The sequence below is a fragment of the Microtus oregoni genome, unplaced genomic scaffold, assembly GCF_018167655.1.
Source record: "Microtus oregoni isolate MIOR12 unplaced genomic scaffold, Mior012 000029F_ref0000214, whole genome shotgun sequence".
In the NCBI taxonomy this organism is placed as follows: domain Eukaryota; kingdom Metazoa; phylum Chordata; class Mammalia; order Rodentia; family Cricetidae; genus Microtus; species Microtus oregoni.
The window spans coordinates 28655392-28675291 of record NW_024543088.1 but is presented as its reverse complement, the minus strand read 5'-3'; the positions used below and the strand labels follow the sequence as shown (position 1 = coordinate 28675291).

At 42.5% G+C, this 19900-nt stretch overlaps 1 protein-coding gene across 1 annotated transcript; it reads left to right on the top strand.

Annotated features, from left to right (window-relative positions):
• Window positions 1–4141: 4141 nt before the first annotated feature.
• Window positions 4142–19242, top strand: Cldn1 (claudin 1). Its single transcript, XM_041678065.1, has 4 exons — window positions 4142–4547; window positions 11917–12081; window positions 14933–15017; window positions 16685–19242. The coding sequence occupies exons 1-4, from the start codon at window positions 4325–4327 to the stop codon at window positions 16845–16847; spliced, it is 636 nt and encodes a 211-aa protein (XP_041533999.1). The 5' UTR covers window positions 4142–4324; the 3' UTR covers window positions 16848–19242.
• The last annotated feature ends 658 nt before the right edge of the window (window positions 19243–19900 follow it).

Genomic DNA, 19900 nt, shown 5'->3' with positions numbered 1-19900 from the left:
ATTTGTCATCTCTCTCTTATCTATCTATGTGTCTGTCTGTCTATCCATCTATCCAGTGTGCAATATGTGTATTTGTATAGGTGCAATTGTACCACGGTCAGGACGTGGAGGTCAGAGGACAACATGAGGCAGGTCTCTTCTTCCACCCTGTGGATCTAGGAAATCAAACTTGATCATTAGACTTGTCAGGAAACACCTTTATACTGAGCCATCTACAGGCCTGAGAGCTGCATATTCTGTTATGACGATGACTGTGTAATTAAATGGGACTTTAATAGAGTCAAGGCAAGAGAGGATTTTTCTGAACAATCATGAGGACCATTTGTAAATGACAGGGTGAGACAGTGGAGGGAATCTGATCTGTGTAACTGCCATTTCATATTTACTTCTCATATGGTAGATAATTTGCTTAGACTGGTTCTTTTATATCTACCACAACCCTAGACTTTGATTCATTTAAAAGAGAGCAAGGATGTTGTATGAACTCCTCAAGTTCCTCTATTAATAGGTGTATCAGGGTTCACGAAGTTGGTGTTATAAAAACATTTTAAAATTAAAACATAATTATATCACTCCCCTTTTCCCTTTCTTCCTCTAGCCCCCTTTCATTTACCTCCTCCCTCCTTGTGGGAACAAGCAATTGTGGGGCCTAGCCCCAATTCTATTTACAAAACAACTTCTGAACCTAATGCTCAGAAACATTGCAGAAGAGGAAGCAGAAAAACTGTAAAAGTCAGAGGAATGGGATGTCCACTGTGAGACTGCACCTCCTATAAATGCCAGGGAAGCTTTAGCCATGAAGTCTCAACAACATGACTGCCTAAACAAGACCTACCTAGGCAAAGACTGTACCAGCAAACAGGTTAACATGGAATGGGGAAAGTCCATGGGGGTTCCAACCCTGGTCAAAGAATGACAGGCAACTGAGGAATTCAGAGAGTGGCAGAAAACAGTGTTCCCAGTAAAGTTTCCTCCAATTGGCTGTCCAATACCACGTGGTCAAATACGTTATACACACATTTAACTATACATCAAAAGCAGCTGACACTTTTAATTACAACCCCTTCCTCCCTTCTCAAAAGCTACATGCAGTTTCAAAAGTCTATTTTAAGGTGTTGTGAGACATGGACGAGCAACAGTTTACAGTGTTAGTAACCTCCATATTCTACTACCGGAATTCATACTATACATTTGTATTTGAACTCTGATCATTTTTGACACAGCTGATTCTTCAGTGTTGTGTCCATCCCTTCTGCCTTTACTCCCCAAACCACCTGAAGTCAGCCTGAACACACAGCATCCCTAAGTGAATGTTTGGCATCCTAAATGCTTTCGTCCTCGTCATCAATCATGCCTGAGAATCTCACACTGTCCCTGGGGACTGACTGTCTTACTTTGTCAGTGTTCTCTTCTGCATGGTTGGTCTCTTGCTTCCATCTCTATGTGTGTCTCTTCTGCTGGCTTTCAGGGTCACCACTGAGCCCAAACATCAGTCATCTAAGGCTGGGGAGTCCCTGGTGGGCTCTTTGCTTCTAGCTCATACATCTCCCTTCTCAGCAGCACCAACAACCCTCTACTTTGGGACACAGGACACTCAAGAAATAGCCTCAATTGGAGAGCAACAGATACTAGGAAGGGACTATCACCGAGCAGGATATCTCTCACTGCCTGGACCAAAAAGTGTAAAATGGGAGCGTTAAGGGAAAAGTCACTTATGCTCAGTGTACTTGGTGCTGTGGAAAAATATAGGGACGTGGCTCAAACCTGTGCTCCAGAGCAGAGTTGTGGTATGGGGTGCCAGCACCGCTTGTTACCAAATGTGATTCTTGGGTAAGCAACGTGACCTCTGACCCTGTTCCCTTCATAGGGGGGTTAGGTAGCACTGAAGAGATGGAGCTTAGCACTTGACAAGGATGTACAACTCACAAGTGTATGCTATAGACGGGTGACCTCTGCGAGGTCAGCCCCCACTAATATTGATTGCAAAACTGAGGCAGAGAAAACAGGATAATTTACAGGCATTGGCAGGCTTCCCGTATGACTGCCCCCAGGATTTTCACCGCACCACTGGAAGCCTTTCCAGAATCTTTGGGATCATGTCATTGCCTTTATTATCTATGCTTCATATGTGAAAACTCTGATGTCTGTGGGTTGCTTTTCTACTCCAATTAATGGATTTAAGTTGAGCTATTATGTCATCTGTTTCTGCTCTGAGGCTAGGGACAGAAAATTAGACAGGATTAGGCCGTCGAGCTGAGCACGGAGCAGTGGAGTGGGAAGCTCACCACAGCCTTCCAAACACAGTTGTGGGCAGTGAAATAATCAGTCTCACACAGACCTGGATTAAAAACAAAACAAAACAGAACAGAGCCCTTGCCCCCAATTCCCCGTCAATTGCAGTATGATAGAAATGGGTCCAGATGCAGGTTTAAAGGGATCAAGCCCAAATGCATTAGATGAATTCAAATCTTATTTTTTCAGTGACTCTGAAAAATGGCAGCAGAAATTGATTGGAACCTGTGACTCACACAGCGGGGGTCTTTGGGGGATTATCTGCAACATGACTGACATTGTAGCTGTCCAGCAGACAGTAGCCACGAGAACATTCGTCTGAACTCTCGGAGCAGTACAACCTGCAGACCCAGGGCAGGCTGGAACAGCCCTAACACAGCTTTGCCTACAGAGCTTACTTAGAGATCCTTTGTGTTCTGGCAAAGCTGGGAGAAAGACAGCACCTATTTTAATCTTACTATCTCCCAATTAAGTTCCATTGTCATTGCTACTCCCTAAGTCCCTGAGCACACCAGGTATTTGTCCCCAAGCACTGACAAAGTAGACCTGAAAAGAAGACAGCCAGCTGGGACTGAGAGAGGCAGGGCTTTTTACGTTTGTTCTATGTCTACCAGCCCTTCCTTGTATCAAGCTTGTAGTTTCCTTAGCATACATGGGTATCCCTGTTCCTTTTTCATATGCTTATTTCTGCCTTCAAGTCCCCTGTTTTTACTAAAATCCTACAGCTTCTCTTCCAGCTGTACTCACACCACATACCAAATAACAGTTGAGAAACCATTTTAATTCTTCTCAACCACAACGTGGGCTTCTGACTAACAACAAATAAGAAAGCCTTGGCGAAACAGAGAGGGGTGCTGGAGGCTGCCTACATCAAAGCCTGGGAAGGTGGTATAGCCCTTGCTGCAGGTCTGGAAGCAGAGCCTGGGCTCTGCTTCCTCCTTCACCTGGGAGAGACTATTTGGGTAAATTTGCTGAATTCCATCTGATAACTTGTCCCCAGCCAGACACCTCAGATAAGAAGTTGCTATGCTAAGCAAAATGCTTTAAGGAAAAGAGGTGCGTGTGTGTGTGTGTGCGTGTGTGTGTGTTGGGTGAGAGAAGAGTGGACAGCATTTTCAAAAGGAAGATAAACACTCAAAAGATATATATATATATATATATATATATATATATATATATATATCCTTCAACTGAATATGTATGTATGTAGTGGGAAGTGCACAGAACTGGGAACTAAGTCCTGAATATGCTAGAAACTTGCCGTGTGACACTTTCTGGGTAGCATTTCCCTGATTTATAAAGTGTCGAGATCCCCGAGGCCTCTGGGAGAAGTGGGAGAAATCTAATGGAATGATCTTGACAAGCAGAAGGGAAGAGAGAGTCCCCAAAGAATAAAGAAGGTAATCAAACAAGAGGAAAGGTACGGGGGTTCGGAGTAGGGGAGCTCTGAGTTAGAGGTGTTCCTGAATAGCACACTGAGAAGATATTAAAAATGAAAAACGATTTCTGGCTCTCTTCAGTTTTCATCTTTATGCATTTTTTTTTCAGTATTTACACAGACACGATAAACTTTTTTGCTAGCTATGGAGTGAAATGAAGAAAGGCCTATCAAGAGCTAGGAGAGAAATGAACCGGGACGGGTAGGGATGCCTGATTATATTAAAGTTGTCCTCAAGTCGCCTGGGACATCCCCCACCACGGGAGAGGTGGGCTGGGGAGGACCCAGCGTTCCTCATGGGGACTCAGCCATGAAACCGCCAGGGGGAGCTGCATGCCGGGAGGGGCGGAGCTGCTTTAAATTGCAGCGCCGGGCAGTTCGGCATCTCAGAGAACTCTGCCACTTCTCGCTTTCAGACTCCGCGGCTGACACGGACCAGAAGCCAGGAGCCTCGCCCTCCGCCGCACAGAGAGCAGGGGTCCTAGCAGTAACTTGTTCGCCGAGACCCCGCCACCTTCGGGAGCCGAGGGGCGCACCTTGCAAACTCCTCCTTCTGCACCTGCCACTGAACCCGCGCGAGCCTTGGACCGAGCCATGGCCAATGCGGGGCTGCAGCTGTTGGGCTTCATCCTGGCTTCGCTGGGATGGATTGGCTCCATCGTGAGCACTGCCCTACCCCAGTGGAAGATTTACTCCTACGCTGGGGACAACATCGTGACGGCTCAGGCCATCTACGAGGGACTGTGGATGTCCTGCGTTTCGCAAAGCACCGGACAGATACAGTGCAAAGTCTTCGACTCCTTGCTGAATCTGAACAGTGAGTGCACCCCTCACTCTCCAACCCCTCACAATCCTTCCCTATCCTTTGGCCCCAGAGCCCCCGGTTCTGTATAGTAGCATCGTTCATCCTGGAGCTGTCCTGTAATTACCCAGGGTTACCTTCTCTTAAGTTGGTCAAGGCTTCTGAGCATGTGCTCTGTCGTGAGAAAGCAAAGAGAACCCGAGCCTCAGGTCAAAGCCCTAGATTTGCCTCTAAGTCCCTGTTTGGCACCTTCTGCCCTTCTGGGTGTGATTCGGCCTCAAATTCCAATCAGCGTGGGTGGAGAATGGGAGAATGAAGGTCACAGTGGAATTTGAACTCTTGGGCCTCTTCTACACATTCTGATAGGGTTTGGGAAAGAAAACGGTACAGGTTGGGTAGGGTTCAAACTTTCAAACTTAAGTAGACTATTTGGAAATATCAAATAAGGAACTTTCTGAGTCTTGTCTCGTGGTGCTTCCTATGCACAGCTAAGGTTAAATCTATGAGTCTTTGGGTTTTTCCTCCTGAGAGCTCCTCAAATGTTGGCCTTCCAACCTAGGGTCTATGAAGAAGAGGCGACATGTACAGTATAAGTTTAGACAGGGAAGGCTGGTGGCGTGTGGGGGAGTGGGTCACAGAAAAGAAGACTTCTGAATAACCTGGCCAGTACAAGAAGAGTGAAGGCACAAAAGGAGACAGCCTAGTGAGTGCCACTGACCTGAGCAGATACCAACTGGGAAGAAGAAGGGGTCTTTCCTTGATTTCCCCTCCTCAAGGGCATCTCCATATAATGGAGGATCACTCCTCATATATGCAGTTAGAAAGGTGTGTGGAGACAGAAATATTTTGATACGTCCTGGGGAAACAGATGATAAAATGTCTTCACTTTCATGTTAAGATTTAAAAAGAAATGAGTGCTTTATCAGAAAACCATTAAATTCTCACCTCCATAATACCATTTGTGGCCGTTTGCTCCTCCTGGAGAAATCACACTGGTTGTGTTCTGTGAGTCTGTCCTGTCCTTTAACTCACAGGAAGAAGACCATTCTTCCCCCAACCTTTGCCAAAACAACGTTATCCTGCAGTCCTCTGCGAACGCTGGGTGAACAGTGTGCTGGCATTGTCCAAATCCCATCCCACGGGGTGCAGCTCTTCATCTATCCCAGCTTGACACCCTGAGTATCTATAGAATTTAGTCAGCCAGTGTGGTGTGTCTCCTCATCTGCACTCCTTTATCAAAAGTAATCTATAAGTTTGGTAAGGATGAATAACTTCTATTTCCTGTTTTGGTTGAAACCATAGTTTATTCAAGATGGAGCCCCATAGCCTCTCTCCCCAAACCAATTCCCAGAAGCGTGAGCCTTGTCTCCCAGCTGAGCAGTGATTCACTAGGGTGCTTTTGGACCAGGCCCAGAAAACTTGTCTCTGTTTCTCCACCTGAGCTGTGGTGCTCACGCCCACCTGATGAAGAGATCTGCTTGGTGATTCACTGGCTGGTTTTGGTGTAGTTCCCTGACGCCTAGAGATGAAAGGGTTTATTCTGTGTGTGCCTCGTGAAGGTTACCTCTCACGGGATGCTTTGAGGTGAGAGGCAGGGCGATGGGGTTCCCAAAATTGTACTTTCAAGTTCTGCCAGCGGAGCCCACCTGAACTAAGGGTCAAGATAGAGGGTGTCAGGGTTTTGTAACCAGACATTCCAGGCTGCTGCTTCTATTATATCTGGTATCAGTTGTGAAAACCCCATGACCTTTACACAATGTATGCAGGAAGTGTCGTATTATTACACCCCCATAGAGAGTCACTGTATACAGCAGAAAGAGGCCATTTTGTATGTAGCTTTGGCCAAACAGCTTCTGAATATGTAAATAATCAATTTCTTGGAGAAACAGCTGTTACACTGTGAGTTATGATCTATAACAGCCAAGACCGTTTCTATATCCCTACATGTGCTGTCTATCTAGGGAGATGGCCCTTGTAGCTGAAATTTAGACCTACAAAGGAGAGGGCCAGGTGCAGTTCTAGTAGACTTTTCTTTGCCTACTTCACACATCTCTCTTGGTTTGAGTTTAATTCCCAAGATTGTGGGAAGCCAGTTGCCTGCTTAGCTAATTGCTTCTGCTTGCTTCACTTTAATAGGCAGCGCTGTCCAAAGACAGGGTTTTCCCGGGAGGCTGCATGTTGGGAGGTATCAAAGCGGAGAAGAAGTAAGCATTTTTGTAGGAAGGCTGCTGTGAAGATCCAAGCACCAGACAAATGGGAGGTTATGTTAGACTCTCTTTAAGTCTCACCTGGCCCTGGACTTCTGTAATTTGTTTATAAGCTACCCTGGCCTGTTGGACTTGCTCGGCATGAATCCACATGTGTGTAGGTGTGTTTAATGAGTATTGGCTGTCCTGAGGTTTCCCAGCACTCTCCCCATGATGTCAGGCTCAATCAGGGGAGCAAAATCACTGGCTTGGATGCCTGTGCCGCACAGGCAAAGAGGACGGCAGTCACTCGGGATTCTCCAGACTCCTTTATGTTGCTAAATCGTGAACATACAGAAAAGCCACGGGTGTGCAGAGCCAAGACTCAAAACGAAAAGACTCAAATTGAGTTCCAGCTTACACTATCCAGGGAGAGCTACTTGATCTTCCTAGACTAAGGGCGAATGCAACACTTGGAAAATAGGGCAGCGTAGGAGGAACAGAGGAATGAATCAAAGGCCCACTCATCTGCTCAGCCAACCTGAGCCTGGCCCTGTTTTCACTTGTAGGAATGCAGCAAAGACTCCAGCCAGTGTCAGTTTTCTTTGTTACTAACTTCAGTGACTGAAGGAGAAAGAGCAAGTGGCATAGCACAGGTTTTCTAGATTGGGCTGATAATTCCAAGTGTCATGGAAAAAGTTATTTGAGGCGGGGAATGAGTGGGAGAGGTTGGAGAGAATAGAAAAGGGAAGTGGGAAAATTATGTAATTATATTTTAATAGAAAAGATTGTGGCCATGAAAATGGTAATACGGGGCATACATTTAATAATGAGGCATTTAAAAATAGGGGTTTTTGAGAGAGAGAGAGAGAGAGAGAGAGAGAGAGAGAGAGAGAGAGAGAACAAAACTTCTCAGTATTCTCTGAGAGGTGTCAAGCCCTCATCCTCCAGGAACACTTGACTACTGATGGAACTTATGTGCTGACGTCACACTTAGCCCACCAGCTCAGGCACCTGCAAAACAGAAATTGAACAGCGAAGGCACTTGTGAAACTTTGAACACTGGTAAAAGTAAAAGCCATAATAATCAGCAAGTCCACAGCAGTGTGCTCTGATCATCGGCATAAGCTCATATGGTTGTGAAAGAGAAGGTGTTTGTGCTCCAGGCACACAGCAGGCAGTTATTTGATCCCTGAGACTTATTGGGACTGTGTGAGGGCAGAAATACCATTAAAATCTGGCTTGCTCATGATATATAGAACATAGGGTAGGAATGGTAATAGGGGTATAGAGCAGAGTACGCCCAGTGCCAAGTATTTACAGGGATTCTACTGCTTGGAGAGCATGTCTTTAAAGTTCGGGGGGGGGGGGGAGTATCTTGCCTGTCTAAGCTTGTCTTTGCAAACTTTGATTAAAATAACTGTAGTAGAAAGGTAGTGTCTAACTCATTTCTTGTCTTATAAGTAGAGATCTTTGTAAGTATTTTTTTAATTATACTTTCTGGTTGAGAGCGCTGAGAACTCCTTAGGGGGTCTTTAAGCTGCAGATTTTCAATCTGGCTGAGTGTAATTAGAAGGCTGCCTTCCTGTTTGCTGCTGAAGAATGCTCGGAAACAATAGGGTAGCTTTTCCAGTATTTGCGAGCCAGCTTCTCCACACATAGCTTTAACTAAAATGTTATAGAGCTAGCTACAAATTACAAGGTCGAAGAAAGACATGTAAGTTCTATTAGGCATAGTGCAATAGTATATGAATGTATTTCTGCACCAAATAGTATTCTGGAGCACTAACTCTTCACTACTAACTTCCATCATCTGCCGTCTTGTTCTGTTGAGAAAGAAAGAGAAACGCCGTAACGAGAGTTCATCCAATACAGAACTTTAAAACTGTGTCAAGGTTAAAGGAAAAGTGCAGGTTTTTCCTCGGCATGAATTTCTAGCATTCTGTAGCCTAACTTAAGCCTAGCTGTGCATACCAAAACTTTAGCATCCCTGGAACCTCCAAGGAAGTGTCTGCTAAATAAGTATGATTTTGAATATTTAGCTTGACATAAGTATGTGCTTTCTATATCACATTGTCACCAGCTTTGAAGAGCAAAGGTATCCTTATAGTCCGAGCACACCGAGAACAGACTGAATGATGCATGTGACCGTCAGGAGGTGTGAGTGGCAGTTCAGATAGAAGCCATCCAAGTGCAACTGTCTAGCAGCAGTCCACACTGACACAGTTTAAGGCTCTGACTTGAAGGACTTGCACAAGACCTTCACTGGAAAGTATTTGCCTAGTCCGGTTGAAAACTCCAGTTTAGAATGGATCTCTACGGAAAATGGTCACAACCTTAGAACAACAGTTTCTTTGTCTGACTTGTAATCCATCATTACAGGTGCCCGTCTTGTAAATTTCCATGCTGTTACAGTTTACCAGCATTGTTTGTGATGTGGGAGAACACTTGTATTATTTTTATACTTTCTGCTCATGGAATTATCCAATGTCCCCATTTGGTGCCAGTCTAATATTAAACAGAAGATAATTCATAACCCTATGGCTTACAGGTGTAAATGGAAAATGTTCTTTTGCAAAACAATATTCTTATTCCATACAGCTTTATTGTGTTTCTAAAATGAAAACAGGGTCCCTCATTTCTATGGTTTTGTAGTTACAAATAATATTGACCATTGACTGCATGTATGTGTTGGACACTGTTCTTTAAGAAAAGGAAGCAATTTAGGGTTGTTAGCTAGCACAGGATAGAATACCTGTCACTTCTACTTAACTTTGCAAAAGTAGTAAATAAAACAATAGCATGACGCACAGATGCCTTCCAGCTAATGTAAAGATGAACCATTAGGGACTATTTGATGATGGGAAGTGGATGCAGACGGCATGTCCATAGGTTATACCTGGGTGCTCCGTGAGTGGAAGGCCAAATGTTTCATAAGCTTGATTCTTGAGTCTGCTGTGCAGGAGGCTCCTACCGAAGGATGTCTTGCGCCCAGTGCTCAGATCTCTGAGGCTGGTGGCCTGTGCTTTGTCTTCATGCCTGGATCGAATGACTATTATATGAACTAAGTCTGGGTGGCAGCTGTGTGACACAGACTACTTCCAGAGAGACGAAAGATACCCACAGCAGTCACCCATAGAGAATTGATCAAGAAATTAGTTTTGAGGAGGTGTCTGAGACAGAGAAGGTCATATATATCTGTGAATGGCTACCATAACATTAGCGTTCTCTAATTATACTGTTTCTTCACTAAGGGTAAGAGTCAGGCCACTCCACCTTAGGCTCCTCGAATGACTTTTCGTTACATTTAGGATAGGCTCTGAACTCATGAAAGTGGCCTACAAAACTCTGTATATGTGAATGATGTATATGTATGTCTTCATATATATGATATATATATATTCATACATATATACATACACACACATGTCTGTGTTCCTTTTGCCAACCTTGATAAACATCATTGCACTTCCCAACATTTATCATTTATCAGTAGAATCAGAATTTGTCCTGATTTACTCAGGATCTGGTGCCTTCTCAGATTTCTGGACTTTTCATTTAAAATGTGGAGTATTGTGGGCAAACTGGCAGGGGTAGTCACCCTCTCCTTCAGGCACAGAGACCCCTGTATTGACTACTGCACCTTCCCAAAATGCTCTTCTTCTGAGCCGGAACCAAATCTGAAATCTGTGCTTTATAAGAATGTAATTATCTTGTTTTTCATTTTTCCTAATACGTACCAACTGCCCTTGTAACCACTGTTAATAAATCAGAAGGAAGTGAACACCTTAACTGGGAGTCCTTGGGACTTTCCTCTTCATATGACAACATGGTTTGTGAGTCCAAGGAAAGTTTTCTACTGGTCATATGAACAGCTTCAGTTCCTAGTAAAGCCATGGGCATGGAACGTGGCTTTGATCCCATAGTTCCTTTGTCACCCTGGAACTCTGAGGAGTACAAGAGAGTTGTGCTTATGTACTTAGCGCACACTTATGAGCAGATGAATATGGCAGAAGAGGCAGAGAGTGTACTGTTTAGTATTTTGATGAAGGAGTGCTTTCAAATATCCTTGAAATTCTGTGAAAATGCAATTGATCCTATTTAGAAAGGAATTAGTGTGTTTCTGCTATTGATTGTGATAACAAGGATAGAGGTGGGCATAAGTGAAAATGCCATAGTGTTTCAGAGGTGTTTGTTTTAAATTGAAATTGGTAACCTAACTGCTCAGTCTTGAACATGTGAAGACTAAGGCTATGTACACTTTAAAAATCTTATAACCAGTGTAACCACACACAAATACACACACACACACACACACAGAGAGAGAGAGAGAGAGAGAGAGAGAGAGAGAGAGAGGGAGAGAGAGAGAGAGAGAAATAGGGAGATCCTATATTTATATACCATAATGCTGCCTTTTCCTTTAGGAAACACTCTGGCTCAGTCTCTGAAACCTGATTCTGTCTTTGGTGATAACACAACACAGCAAAGATAAGAATGAGGACTTTCGATAATTGGTGGAAACCTGAGAAACACAAGTTGGGATTATTATCTTTGACATTGTAACACGAGATTTTGTAGTTGTAAAAACCAGTGGCGTCATTTCCTATGAATTTACTGCTCTGCTCCAAGTTACCTTCTTAAAGATTGCCTTAGCATTAATGTTCTAGAAAGCGGCATCCTTCCCCACTCTCAACTTCTGATAACTAGGGATAAAATGCTATCTAGCCATGACCATCTCTGAAAACAATCTCATTTATCCTTCAGATTCATTATTTTTTCGGCCGAAAGCATAAGACTGTAGTCTAAAACAAACAACTAGTACTAAATATGTATTGTAAGCCATTTAGATATGAATGGCAACCATTAAGGAAAATATATATAAATGTAAGTTCAGAATCTAAATACCTAGGTAGCAATGATTTCTTATTCAGTTGAGTGAGACCCATTCAACCGAGTCATTATTTATGTTATTATTATTATTTCCGGTTGATTCTGAGTTGAATAACTGAAGTCCTAGCTACCTCCAGACTCTGTGCTCATCCACCTAGTGACAGTTCTGGTGGCTACCGCAACGTCGTGTCCTTCAGACTCCTTGTTCACTTCTCTCCCTCCTGAAGAACACGGGGATAATTTCATCTCCCGCCGCACTTGTGCTGCCTTAGGCAGGATTTTTACATGTCCAAAATGTTTCCTCTCAGGTACTTTGCAGGCAACCCGTGCCTTGATGGTAATCGGCATTCTGCTGGGGCTGATCGCCATCTTCGTGTCCACCGTCGGCATGAAGTGCATGAAGTGTCTGGAGGACGACGAGGTGCAGAAGATGTGGATGGCTGTCATTGGGGGCGTGATCTTCCTCGTTTCCGGTAAGAGCGGCCCCTCCTTCTCTCTTACCTAGTTTTCGCAGGAGTGATTTGAAATCTAGTTTCTGGGGTTTCGTTTCTTAGTTTATGACAGATTCCTTGTACTTGGAAAGTTGTAACATAACTTACCATTTGTAAAATACAGATAATTTCAGGGCCTTACAGCCAGACTGTTGGCTTTCATGTTCTCAGGAAGAATCACATGAAAACTTGACTTGTGGGCACTTTCATCGCATACAACCGTGAAGGACTCAGGTGCCCACTTGTTTCTTAGGCGCCATCTCTTTAGATTCAGAAAGATGTTTAATACTTAGCAAAAGAGTCTGGACCCATGTTTTGTGATTCGGAATGTGCTATTTGGTAGCTATAGTTGTAGAACATGGTGGTGCATGTGATCTCAGCAGGAGAGTAACGTGTGCAGAGGAGTGTGAAGTTCAAGGCCACCCTCAGCTGTATAAGTGCATAAGACCTCTCTCTCTCTCTCTCTCTCTCTCTCTCTCTCTCTCTCTCTCTCTCTGTGTGTGTGTGTGTGTGTGTGTGTGTGTGTGTGAGAGAGAGAGAGAGAGAGAGAGAGAGAGCACATTATTAAGAACTTCAGAAAATGTTAATAATGTGCTTCAGTATAACTAAATATCTAGGTTCAGAACATAGGGAAGACTGAGAAAATATGGATAATATGTTAATGATACTAGACTGGGAAAGATGGGATTGGAGATAGTAGAGGAAAATAAAGGTAACCTTGCAGATAAGCAGAGCTGAATCCACAGTAAACAGGAGGTACCCATGGATCAGAGAGAAGACAGGCCAAGTGGGGTGCAGCGGGTGGAATATTGACAAGTTAGGGTGTAGGGTTAGCTGAATCAAGGAAGAAAACTACAGAAACAGGTATGAAAACTGATGACAATATAGGTTATGTGTCACACGGAAAACAAGCAACGTTGTCTGCTTTATTCAAATCTTGACTGACAGGTTATATGTTTGAGGAACAGAGAAATATAAATGATGAATACCATTTTGGAACTTTTTAAGCATATTTTAAATATGGTAGATATTATATTACAGATATGCTGTTGGTTAATTTCATATGTAGACAGTATATAATACATAGATGGAACAATAGGCTACTGTATAGATCCCATGTTTTGGCTGTATGTAATAATTAATTATATAGGTGATATAACTACTAAAAATGAGACTTAGATATTATCTCTTTATTTCTCTTACTGGTGGAAGACCAGAGGGGGCTTTTGATCCAGCATAGTTTGTGGATTTATCCAGGAATGAAGGCCAAGTGTAACTTCCCTAAAGATGTGATTAAAGTGACCAGATGCCCAGCATATTGTACCACACCTATCCCCATGATTCCCATACATACCACAGACATGCATGATTCCCAGAGCAGTCTAGAGTGGCCTCAGAAGTCCAGGTGGCTAGTTCAAAAGCATGTGTCTGAGCAGTTTGCACACACAGACAGAATGATCTTATGTGCCATCAAATACTATAAAAAGAAGCTACCTGTTTTCTTTTAAAATTAGTATTAGATTTGACAGTTTTATGTGCACTTATTATATGAAGCATGGTACTTTGAAGTGTATATATGTTCTACAATGAATAAATTAAGCTGTCTGTATGTTTTGCCTCAGATGTTATTTCTTTGGGAATGGCACTTTCCAACCACTGTAACATTTTCTTCCTCCTCCTCCTCCTCCTCCTCCTCCTCCTCCTCCTCCTCCTCCTCTTCTTCTTCTTTCTTCTTCTTCTCCACCTCCTCCTCCTTCTCCTTTTTCTTCTCCTTCCTTTTCCTCCCTCTCCCCCTTCCCTTTTTTCTTCTCCTTCCTTCTCCTTCTCCTCCTTCCCCTTCTTCTCCTCCTTCTCCTTCCTGTTTGTTTGTTTTCAAGACAGGGTTTCTCTGTCGTGCAATCCTGCCTGTCCTAGAACTAACTCTGTACCCCAGGCTGGTTTGAACTCACAAAGAGCCACCTGTCTCTGCCTCCCTGGTGCACCACCTGGTTACCTTTTAGCATTTTTAAGAACCCTGTAGTTCCTATATCATAAAAGAAATCTCTCAAACTTTTTCTTATTTTCTACTTGAATGTTTGTATCTTTTGATGAATATCTCTTTAGATGAAAATAAGCTTTACAATTTAGACACCATATAATCACTGGAATGAGCGACATTTCCCAATCACTTCCTTTCATTATTGATTACAAAATGTCATGAACAATTAAGTTTAGTTATATAAAGCAATCAAGGGTGTCACCTCACCAGATGATTCCAATATTAGATATTGCCTTAAACCTGGGGTAGGAAGAGTCTGGATGCTCTAGCCCATTCTGAAAAAGGTTCTACTTCCTGTGATAGTTATCTCAGGGTTTGCTGCTGCATCAAAACCTAAAAATGGATTTTGGATTTGTCAAGAAGAATGCAGGATGATTTTCATCTTACCTTCCTGTAAGCAATTCTCTGTTAATAGTAACGAACATTGTCGTTCAAAAGTAGTTTCATACACTGAACTGCAAGACTGAAAAACCTTTGTCAGGGGTTTTGAAGAAGGTGAACCAGTCAAGTTGTTCCTAAGGAACAGTATTTGTGCCCGTGATCTTGAACTATACATAAATAAGATGTCATAAGTAGCATAATCTAGGCCCAACTTCCATCTAATTTCTTTGTAATTCTTTGCAGAACAGTTGGAATAAATCATATCTAAGTCAATTTGATTTCCATAACAATAAAATAAAATGTCAGCACTCTCGATGAGATTCAATTCTGGTAGAATACAATTAGGTTTAATAGTCTGTGTTTTTGTGCTCAGCGTCCCATAGTGATTAATGACTTTGGTTTGAATTTCCATAGGTCTGGCAACTTTAGTGGCCACAGCATGGTATGGAAACAGAATTGTTCAGGAGTTTTATGACCCCATGACCCCCGTCAATGCCAGGTAAGGCTAGTCATGTGTAAAAACGTTCGTTCTCTGAAAATCAGCCCTTTTTGTCTTCAGCAAACTTCCACCAGTGCCTTAGATTCGCTTTCAAGAATTGTGAGGAAATTTATGTCAAACTTCCAAACAATTTGAATGACCTGTGAGCCGTGTTCAAATGAATTGCATAATGGCTTTAACAGCCAGGACTAATGACAAAGCGCACTTCAAAGAAGAAATGTTCTAAGCTGGATTCTAGCCAATAATATATCACATGTTTTTTCTTTCCCAAATTATGAACAAAAATGGCAATGTCTTGGACATGTTCTTCTTGAAGCATATTATGTTTCTGATATCTATGATCACTTGGAACTAATAAGCAGGTTCATGATTTATTGACAAAATAGAACCATCATAGTGGTTAACAAATAATGCTTCATTCCCGATAGTTTCCACATGAAACCATGTTGTATTTTTCCAGTACGCTCAGATGCTACTTTAAAATTGTGTGTTCCGTTGCTACTATAAAGTTGACTTTACAAGGGTCACCTTTCTTAATAGTTCGAGTTTTTCAAGTTCAGGCCCTGAGTCTTGGCTCTCGGGTAACAATGCTCTTTGATCGGGGACAAGGCTTATTGTCTCACTGTCTTGCCATCCATAAAGCTTAATAACTACATTCAAAGCTAGAATGTCAAGGTGTAATTACTGTTTGTGAGAGCTAGGGCGAGCAAATGAAAAATCCCAGTGTTTGCAGAGATAAATGTGTGTCTTTTCATACAGTCACCCACAGGCAGAAGAACATAGGCTGGAATACATCAGCTCTTGGAGCCTAGCCCATCCTGTAAGATTTATGATGTAGGGACAGAAACTGCTGGAGGTCAATGGGCCACCTTTTCAGCAGAGTAGTAATGTTAGGAGTGCACGAGAAAGCATTTTATAAATTGCTGGGCTCTGTACACTTGTTATCCTATGACGGCACATTACTCTGAACACCCTCCAGGGAAGCAAGGGAAACAATCAGCTTCGAGGGGAGAAACCATGGGCAAGATGTAAAACTGCTGGTCCAGAGCTGCAGAGTGGGGCTTGCATCAGGACCCAAGTCCTGTACCATCTACATCCAAGCCTTTTCTCTGTGTGATATCCACAGTTAGTCGCAGGCTCCTCATCCCAAGAATAAGGACTAATGTGTCCACCTGGCCTTGTTCAATCTGGAATCAGCCATGGAATATTCAGATGTCTTTCTTTCAAAATAGACATTTTATGTTTTATTTTAACTAGGTTTTCAGATCACTAAGCACTTGTGTTACAGAAATAATTACTATTTGAGAATAGTTGACTTTGTAAGAGATAACTTAGGACTGTGGCTTCACTTCTCAAGTGTCTAAACATCCTTTCAAAGCCTCTTTTTCTTGGAAAGGTCTTTGGAAATATTTGTGTAATTAAACTGGTATATTGCATGGCGTATTACTGATGTGCTGTTGCAAATTATTGATAATTACATTACAGTGTAAACATTATTTCATGGATGTGCTCGCAAACAACAGCTCCTGGGGGATCATGGAGATATATATATATATATATATATATATATATATATATATATATATATACACATATATTCATTTGCTATTGATTTTCTTCTCTTGCCAATGGTCCTCACAGCAACATGATGCTGTCTTTTCTTTCAGGTATGAATTTGGCCAGGCCCTCTTCACTGGCTGGGCTGCTGCCTCCCTTTGCCTCCTGGGAGGTGCCCTGCTTTCATGCTCCTGTCCCCGGAAAACAACCTCTTACCCAACACCACGGCCTTATCCCAAGCCGACACCTTCTAGTGGGAAAGACTACGTGTGACAGAGGCAAAGGAAAGAGATCCTGTCGGAACAAATACAAAATGGACATTGAAACTAATGTTGACATTGAGGCCCTAAACTGTTGACTATGGTTATGTGAACTGTGGCATAAAAAAAGGAAGCATATTTTTACATCCCAGTGGCTATGAGGGGCTTGGCTGTGCCTTACCATCTTTCCTGAGTCCAGGAAGGAAGCCTTTTGCATTTGAACTGCTGCTTCCCACTGAGTGATCCCACTCAAATGGGGAAGGGTGCTCCTTTAGTGTGTATAAATATGTATATATACATATTTTCTATTAAAAATAGACAGTTAAAAACCTCTTATTTTCCTTATACCGTACCAGCATACTGAAAATGACTCTAGAGTATATACAATTTCATATTGACTAAATAAGCCTACTGATGCATTTTTCTTGTTCTCTGTGAACATATGTGATCAGTCCAATATCTCCCCTTTGATCAACAGTTAGTATCTTTGCATAAGACCCAACTTCTTGTCGAATCTGACTTCCTTTTCCCATGTTCCCATGTGTATTCTTTGCAACAACATATTTAATTTTTTTTAAAGCTCTAACAATGATTGCTTTTCCTGCCTGGTACTCGGAGATTTGATTCTAGCTCCCAAATCTAGTAGCGAATTTCACAGCCCACACTTGAAACTTAAAATACGTACTTAGCGCTTCCATGTCTGGGCTGTGGGAGCAGATCTGGACAGATGCTGTTTTCCTGCTAATCTTCCCTCACTGGCCTTGCACTTTGGTCTAGAGCTGTCTTGTTTGCTTTGAAAATATTTGTTTCACTGGGTGGCCTTATTGCGAACTGTGCTGTTGAAACAGTTTTATTGATTGCCTTTTCAGGTATTTATTCTCCCTTCCAGATCCTGCAAACTCTGTTCTTCTTCTGCCCTCCTCGGCTATCTTGGTTTCTCACATATAATTATCGTGTGGTTTAGCTCGTCTCTGAGAGGTGTGGTCTGTTTATCTGCGCAAAGTGCTTGACTTGCAAGAGCGATAATACGGTGACAGATATGCACTCCTCTCCGTAACTGTGAGCAATTTACAGTCTTTATACCTCTTTTCCCATCTGCCAAATTGGGATAATTACACTTAACCAGCTGGTAGAGGTAATGCGAGTATTAATTAGCTGATATGACTCTCATTCTTTGAACATGAAATATGCTTAAGTAGTGTTTTTCCTTGCTCAATTAGCAGTTTCGAAGTCACTGAGGAAAATCTACACACACGCCATCACACTGCTCTGTATTTTTTTTTTTTTTTTTTTTTTTGTCATGTGTCTCCTTCCTCCCCTTCTGCTGTGCCTGGCCTCTTGGTGCTGTTTCACTTGGGCAAGCGCTCTTACTCTTCTAATCTGTAGGAAAGGCCCGTCAGCAGAGCAGGATGACGTAATCGAAAGGGTGTTGACAATGACATTTGGAGACCTGGATTTGAGTCTCGGTGCTATCACTTAATGGCTGACTCGGGCAAAGGCCCTTGGCTGCCCTAAATGTATTGCTACATCTGCACAACGGGTTCATTGACTCCTGCTGTGCCTGTGTCACGAGATTTGAGAGGGGACACATGCAGGCACGGTTTTATGAGGAGAAACATGCGGCTCTGAATTTGCTAAGGAATTTAAGTTCACTGATTTCGTGGTTAATCTTCAAACAACTGGAAAGAGAAAATTGCTAATTGGGTTTCTTTCCTTCACGAGCCTCTCAAATGATGAGCTACTAAACTTCACTGAGTTAAACTGATCTTAAGTCTCTAAAACTCTTTGTTGTTTGAGACAGTGTCTGGGTCTGTGGCCCAAGCTGGCCAAGAACTCTGTGTCGCCCAAAGATCCTTGGGCATCAGCTTCCCAGCTGTTGAAATGACAGGTGTGAGCCCCGTCCCCAATTACATCTTTGTTCTATCAGTCTGCGACTAAGCCAATGAAATGAAGGAAGCTGGCAGTGTGGACACCAAAGGGGGGATGAGATGCTCTTGGTGAAGCGAGACTTGCAAATTTGGATGGAAGCCAGCAGTTCTGGGAGAGAGTAAGAACACTTCATGGTAAAACCAGGCAGAGGAAGCTGTACAAAGGATGGAGTCATGTAGACTTGAATTATTTTAAGTTTTATCCTATTTCCATGTGTAAAAGAAATCATACAAAGATCTTTTAACACAATTAAGATTCCTAATGATGGGTAATGTAAATGCATACAAATAACACTTGCCAAACCACACAGAGTTCTATATTCCAAAATAATCCCATAGAAGTTTTATGTTAGAACTTACCCAGTTTGGATATTTTTATACCCTGCTACCAAACCTGGAAAGAGACCAATTGATATTTGAGGATTGCAGTGGGAATTTGTACAAAGCATTACTCTTTTTCAATAAATGGTTGTTTTTTAATGAAAATTCAAAGTTTCCTGGCTTGTTTTCTAATCACATATTTCAAAACTGTGACTGTGTGTAAGACTGGGATGCATGAGATAGATTGCAACTCACTATGTGTTTCTGGAAAAGAGTCATGGTCCTAGGGAAATAGTTTAGAAACAGACTTAAAAGGAAGCTCAAGGACATTATGTTTGTTTGTTTGTTTGTTTGTTAGCTTGCTTGCTTGTTTATTTGAAAGAAGAACAATTAACCAGACAAGCTACAAATCTTGACAGTTGCCAGGAAGAGCGAGTTATAAAGGGTGAAAGCCCTGCTTTTAAAGGCCATCAGACAGGGTCAGTTTACCATGGAGGTCAGCAAGCAGCCACATGGCAGAGAAGCAGCCTCATTGCAGAAAAGGATGGGGGCTTCAGAGAAAGGTGACAAGTCCTAGAGTGTCCTAGAATGACTCAGAAAAGTGGTCAGACCACTTCAGTGTTCTATGATGCAGACTTTGTAAACTACTGCATAGGGGAGGAGTGACGGAGAGGGCTAAGTACTTGAGTTCATTGAAGGGATAATTATTCCTCCCATCTCCATTGCATGCCTTTAGCTGAATCATCTTTCCTGAGGGGTGGTCTCTTGGCATGGTAACTGCTAGGCCCATTTAGATTAACTCTGAAGGGAGGAAGCA

Coding starts and splice junctions, on each gene's coding strand:
- Cldn1 (XM_041678065.1), top strand. CDS start 4,325: ATGGCCAATGCGGGGCTGCAGCTGTTGGGCTTCATCCTGGCTTCGCTG. Junction 4,548..11,916: donor CTCCTTGCTGAATCTGAACA/GTGAGTGCACCC, acceptor GTTTCCTCTCAG/GTACTTTGCAGGCAACCCGT. Junction 12,082..14,932: donor CGTGATCTTCCTCGTTTCCG/GTAAGAGCGGCC, acceptor GAATTTCCATAG/GTCTGGCAACTTTAGTGGCC.